This window comes from Cariama cristata, unplaced genomic scaffold (assembly GCF_000690535.1).
Source record: "Cariama cristata isolate BGI_N322 unplaced genomic scaffold, ASM69053v1 scaffold33777, whole genome shotgun sequence".
NCBI lineage: Eukaryota > Metazoa > Chordata > Aves > Cariamiformes > Cariamidae > Cariama > Cariama cristata.
In genome coordinates this window covers 54,459-61,244 of record NW_009625725.1, presented here as the reverse complement: position 1 = coordinate 61,244, position 6,786 = coordinate 54,459, and the positions used below count along the sequence as shown (strand labels likewise).

General features: G+C 37.8%; 1 protein-coding gene across 1 annotated transcript in view; it reads left to right on the top strand.

Moving 5' to 3' along the window:
* The window catches only part of SLC38A6 (solute carrier family 38, member 6), a gene marked incomplete at its 5' end in the record, with an annotated part of 20,056 nt that overhangs the window by 3,162 nt on the left and 10,108 nt on the right, over nucleotides 1-6,786 (top strand). The window contains 2 exons of the mRNA XM_009703714.1: nucleotides 1,793-1,875; nucleotides 2,346-2,404. Of these exons, the coding sequence (XP_009702016.1) occupies nucleotides 1,793-1,875; nucleotides 2,346-2,404 (142 nt within the window). The remainder of the gene's footprint in view (nucleotides 1-1,792; nucleotides 1,876-2,345; nucleotides 2,405-6,786) is intronic.

Genomic DNA, 6,786 nt, shown 5'->3' with positions numbered 1-6,786 from the left:
CTTTTCATTTTTTCTCCCCCCCCCCCCCCCCCCCTCCATGTTTTTTTCCTTTAATGTAAAGTAACCAAAATATTTTTTTTTTCCTCTGTCCTGCTGAGCTTGTGAACTGCGATGGCAACTGTGGATTTGCTGCATGTTTAGAATTGGGAGACTTAAACTAGAGGTCCCACGTGTACGTGTAGTGCAGCATTCGTTATGCTTATGCCTACTACCATGATACTGTTCCTCCTAATCTGAACACTCAACGTACTAGAAAGACGGAAAAAGTTTAAAAATACGTGAACGCTAAATGATAACAATGTGAAGAAAACTACAGCAGGGAGCTGATCTTGGCAAAGTTGCTTTTTCACTGTAGCAGTAGAAGACCTTGTCTAGTAAGACCTTTTTTTTTTTTTTTTTTTTTTTTAAAGAATGTTGTGGTTTTTTTATATACACATTGTCACTTAAGGGTTACTTTGATTTTGGTATGATGAAGATGCCCTCACCCTTGAAATTTCTTTGTTCATTTATATTACATATTTTTTCAAATGAGTGACCCAAGTCGTTGTCCATGATGTGTGATGGTAGTTAATATATATATATATGTTAATTTTTCTTTAACACAGGTGTTATGCTGCTTTCCTTATGATGACTTGAGGTGCAGCCTGTTTATTAGGTGCTAACCATATCCTGGACTAAATAAACTTGAAGGTCAAAGGCCACGGTGTTTATAGGTAGTAAAGTCGGAGGCTGATGTGCAAGATGTTTATCAGTACAGGATACAGTTATTACCAAGTTAGGAGGAGCCACCTTCAAGATGTTTCTGTTTCTTAACAGCTTATCCATCTGTGCTTTCCTCAGTTTGGAGATGAGATTTTGATACTTTGCATAGATTTTAAATGCATTACAACTTCATACTCCTCTACCATGCTTTTACTATGTGTATCGTTTTATGTTTAAACATTATAGCAGATTTCATTATCACAATTTCCATCGCTTCTCTCCTGTAGTTCTTTGTGTGGACATATGCAAAGAATGAGTGATCACTTTGTGCAAAGTTAAAGATAAGAAAGTCCTCTTTGTTGCTGTTCTTTCTTGTATCACGTCTGGACAGCAAACATCATTTCAAATTAACTGAAAGTTGATTTACTTGTTGTTTTCTTCTATTATTTGAATGCCGTGATGATAGGTGTAGTGAAACTTCGGCAGAAGAGAAAGTTGGTATGTGAATTTCCAAACAAATAGATTGAGTAGCGTAGCTTTCTATTTCACACCTCTTGGAAGTGGTAAGGAACTAGGGTCATGGAGGAGTAATCAACTGGATTCAGCAGTAAGTGGGAATTAATGTTGCTGATTTTTCCAGTTGTGTAAATATACAACTCTGTGTAATCCAATTCAAGATATATGTAGCGTACTATATAAGTACTTCTATTGAAAATTTGTAGAGTATGAAATACCCTTGCCCCCCGATTGTTGCTTTGAATAAACGCGGGGATTTGCATATTGTGCGGCTGAGAAGTAACTTTACACACGTCAGACCCCTGGTCCATGCAGCCACTTGCCTATGGAACGTTGCATGCTGTGCTGGTTCGTTACGGGATGGTGCTCTGCTTCCTTCTTATCCAGGAGCTCTATTTTATATCGCAATCTAGAAACTAGGAATACAAATCCATATAAATAGCATGTGAGACTGGAAATTACTTATTTTTCTTGTTCTAGTTGTTATTTTGTCAGCGAGCACAGTTTTACAGTGGAACGTATTTTTTTAGGACTCTTGAGCTTTGTATCAATCATAAATCGATTTTTCCAACAGGTCTTGGTACCTTGATGGGAGACTGCTGCTACTGATTACTTCAGTCTGCATTGTTTTTCCTCTTGCGCTTCTTCCTAAAATTGGTGAGTAATTAAAGGAGAGAAACGAATATTATTCTACTTTAGTAGCAATTACAATTGAAGACTTTAAAACCTTAATGGCTTATTTATTTATTTTAACTGGCAGGGAGCTGGTGATGGTGGGGATTACTTAAGCTGTTGTAGTGTGTTCTGCCTTCCAGCCCTGCCTAGTTAACCTATTACTTGGGTTGCAGTAGTATTTTGTCTGCAATACTAAAATAAAATCTTTACAGCAGAACATTAAAGAGCTGCATTTACTTACAGCATGCCATTAGTGGTAAGCCAGTTCTAATTCTGCCCTACAAAACTACATAAATGATCTGTGACAGGCAGTTGGAATGTTGTTATTCTGAGTCCTAAGCCCCAGATACCAAGCACTGTAATAGAAAACATGCCTAAAATGTAAAGCTTTAGCTGTACATTAGGATCACTTTCCTTATAAATTCTCTTTTATTTTTACTGTTATTTTACAGGCTTTCTTGGCTACACAAGTAGTTTATCATTTTTCTTTATGGTGTACTTTGCTCTTGTGGTAAGTTAAAAATCTGTGCACAGCTTATCTGTTTTTTTTCTTATTGTTTGAATGTTTTCATAAGCCTGTTTTGAAATGAATTGTCTTCCCCTTAACTTTTTATGTGAAATTTAGAGTTTTCCTTAAGTTCAGTATGTGCTTGATTGGACAGATTACATTTGTTTTGCTGAGGCATGGAAACGTATAGGAACTTTCAAGCATGTGAAAAGATTTAAAATAATTATATTTTGGACTGGTAAATGTAACAATATTTTTGTTTTGCTGATGGCGCAGTGAAGGGAGCTGGCACATATATTTTTGTTTCCCTACTAGTAGTGGAATGGAATTCTGTTTTCTTAGCTTCTATTAGTTACTGCAACTAGTGCAGAAGAAAATTTAATATACTCCAAATAAATTAAATTTACATGTATAATGGAGTGACAGAGTTCAAAAAAAGGCAAAGAAAACTAGAACTTCATTAAGGCAGTTTACAAGATTCGTTAATACGTCAATGACCTTATTCTTCTTTCTCGCTGAAAGGAAAAGTTCTTTTCTTTGAGCCATATGGGGGTTTTTGACCCTGATGTTCACCCTCTCAAGGCCCCTGTGAGGTAGATGTTTCCACATATCCAAAGTGAGACCTGCTAGGCAGATCTAAGAGGGAAAATGTGCCTTTAAGTTGCACTATTTTTCTTTTTACAGGGAAAAGGTATGTTAATGCACATGTGTAATATGTAGTACAACCAAGCAACTCGCACTCTTGTCATCTAGGTATAGAGACAAGAACCTTATTTGGGAGCCTGGAAAAATGTTCCCCCTCTCCCCTGTCATTCTGTCTTGCATTGACTTGCATTTAATACCTGTTTTACAAAGGGATAAACAGAGTTGAAGGGAAGTTGAACAAACATGCCATCCAGGAGACCCAGGCAATCCATTAGGAACTAAACCATGTGATAAAACCAAACTTCAAAGCTGTCAAAACATCTCCCTAGGGTATCCCTGGAGAATTGCAGTGTTTGTAGGACCTTGGGAAGTATTCTTCCTAAGCTGAACATTGAGGAGCAGCCACAGCCCCTCCAGAGCTGATGGAAATTCATTTGTAATATTTATAAATTACCTTAACTTTTGACCTCTGTCCCAAAATTTATCTTTAAAAAAAAAAAAAAAACACCACCACAAAAGAAAGAAACAGCACTAACTATAATGCTGAAATAGGCCTTTGACTGAAGCTAGTTGCAAGACTTTTAAAACAAGTTCAGCTCCTAGATTTCAATGGGAATATGTACGCGTCTGAAGAAAGCTGTTGTAATGGGTAGATGCATTTGAAACAATTTTGGGCTCCGAAAAGGCAAGTGTGTAAGCAAGACTTGTGTGCAGACATGTCAAGCTGGGATGATTTTAGCTGAGGTTTAGTTTTGACTCTCTATCAAAAAAGTAGGTAGGAAGTACTAATGAAGGAGTACACAGATTACTGGATTTCTTATGAAATGGTTAAATTTGTATGCTTACTCTTTGTTGTTAAATGACAAAGAAACAGCCACAATAAATCTTAATTGAGGTCAAAATTTTTAAAAGCTGTTACGGATATTTAAAGAAAACTAATACTCTTCACAAAATACTCTCTCTGACTTCTTTAGGCACTGAAACTCAAAGGCATTAACTGTGGTTTAGTTTTCATATCTAATTGCTTTGAAGTGGGTGATATGTGCTGTTGAAATGGTATTTTAGTTTGCACAATGTTAATTTCTGTATGGCAGATATATTTTAATTTGTTCCAGAAGAAAACTGTGTTAGTCATATGGAAGTAATACAATTATATTTTTGCATATACAATAATTCTGTGCATTTTCAAGTGCATACCATCTGTTCAGCTTTTTGCCAAAACCCCACAGTTTTAATACAGCCTACAGAAAAGATAGATACAATAGACAGCGTATGTCTTGGTCAGTGTGGTCTAGTGAGTGTGCTGAGCAAATGGTCTAGAGACTGCTCTTTGTTCTCTGTGCTCTGCTGTGGGGCTTGGCAGGTCACCTATCTCTTCTCTGTGCTTCATTATCTTTCCTATAAAATTAACATACTGGTTGTAGTCCCCACTTGGAAAAAAAGTGGAAACACTTCCCAGATGAGCTGATCTGGGAGAAAAATAAATATATGTAACTATTAATTCAAAGCCAGATTCTGTGAGGTCCTGAGCACTTTTGTTTCTGGTTGTTGAATACTTCCCTGACTTGAATCCTAAGTGAAAAGAAATTAAATGTGATTGTTAAACTTCTTTTTTATTACCTACCCTCTTGTTATTTTGAATATTGGTGAAGAATAAAGACAGATTTTTCCTTTTTTCTGGAGACACCCCTATTGGTAGGTTGTTCAACAAAGGTGTTAATGATTCCTGATGGTATTTTTTCTAAATCTCTTTTTTATGTTCCCAGAACAAAATGTGATGCAGATTGGGAACCTGCCATATGTAATGAATGATGTTATGCACAGAGAGCTCCTCTTTGCTGAGTGCTGTCAGTACTGCTGGAATAAAGGGATTCCTGTTTTCCCTCCACAGGGTACAAAAAAACAACATCACTGAGAATATTAGAACATTTGGAACCTCTAACTTTATTTTTTAGCAGTATTTTTGGTGTGGGTTTAAAAGACCCTATTTCCACTAGAATCTCTCTTTAGGTGGTGGGTTTTTTTTTTTTCCCCACTTAAAACCAAATGTTTGTTGTACTCAAAAGACAACATTTATATGAAATAGTCTTAAAGTTCCAGAAGAGATTGTGCTGCTTGCATGACTGCTCAGCTAACTGGGCTGTACTGCCAACTTAATCTCTTCCTGTTGAGGGGGACCTCATTAGACTACAATTGGAAACCCAAACAGATCTGAATAATTAAGCAGGTGGGCAAATATAATTATAGATTTTAAATGCACCTAGTGCATTTTATTTTGTCTCTTTTTATTTCCATTTCAATCTGTTCTTAATCTGTATTAATTTTATTTTAGAAAAATGTTCTTCAGTTTTTTAGATTTGGCTTGTCTTGTCCTCCCTCTGCAATGTTCATATATATCTTTTGCTCTTCAGCTTGCAGGAAACCCTGTCCCCACTGTGGCCAGCTACGCTTTAGTTTCCCCAAAGCTTCCCCTTTAGCCTCATACCCCTTTTCGTTGCTCAGGAAGCCAATTCCAACCTTAGCTAGAGTTCCCACAAAGCCTTCTACTTTGGAGCCTTCAAAGCCTCTCCTTTATTTCCCTATCTGAGTGCCTTTAAATACACAAAGATCTCCTTGAAAAAATATTTTGCCTTCTTGCTGAGCCTCGTAAATGTCTTCAACTAGCCAACAAGCTTGGGCTTCCTGGGGAGATAGCAGAGCCGTGCATCCATGGTTGTGGTACTACAGCAGCAGCAATCTGCATCTGTGTCTCAGCTCGTCGCTTCTTGCTGCTTAGTGTGCAAGAAAGAGATGAAGCAGGGGTGACCCATGTGACAGTCGTGTATATGTACAGTACAGGCCCAAGTTGTATTTTAGTGTTTGGTCCTCCTTCTCCTTTGCTCACTCTTTAGTTGAACATCTTGATGCACTACCAGCATGTTCTTGCCCCCTCTTACACCCTTCCTCAGATGAGGCTGCAGCTCACATTGCACAGAGAGATGCAGTTTAGCCAGTCAGTAAACGTGTAAGAACAGATCTCCCGATATAAAGCAGTGCCAGTTTAGCGTCAGAAACATGATTGGAGGATTTCCATTGATAATCCTTTTTCACAAAGTTTGCAGACTGCTGTTGAGGAAGCTACTACCTAGTTCCATACCTTGAGTTGCTGCGAGTTGTTCTTAGTCATGTAATTTAAGATGTGTGTTACTGCCACAATGGACTCAGCGTGCCGTGTACCCACAGTTTCCTTCCCCACTTTTTTTCCAGAGGTAGCGTTTGTTTGCTTCTTCTGGCACTGGTGACAAGAGGGAGCATCCAATCCTTATCCTCTGGGAAACAGCACTTGGCTGCAAGCAAAAAGTAGTTCTCCAAGCCAGGAGAAGTGTTCTCTTCCATGTTATTCTTCTCGTGAATCTGAGTCTTTTAATTAAGTTTTTAATTATTTGCTCTAGGCTTCAAAAGAATTATAACCTCTAAAGCCAGGCAACTACAATAGGAAATTAATTAGGGTGAGGAGAGCAATGCAACTATCATTTTAAACTAGGCTCCTGAAAAAGGGGTAACATTTCTTATTTTAATTTCCCTTTGATTTTCAGCCCTGTTACTTGGCAGTCCCTAAACCAGCAGGGTGTAGCTAAAGCCCCAATGACATTCTGGGACAATAATTGCATTTATTGTTTTTCCTTTGCTTTCTAGTCCAAACCATATGTTTCTGCCTTTTAAGATTAGCCCTAGGCTCTGCTCTATCTCTGTTAAGGGCT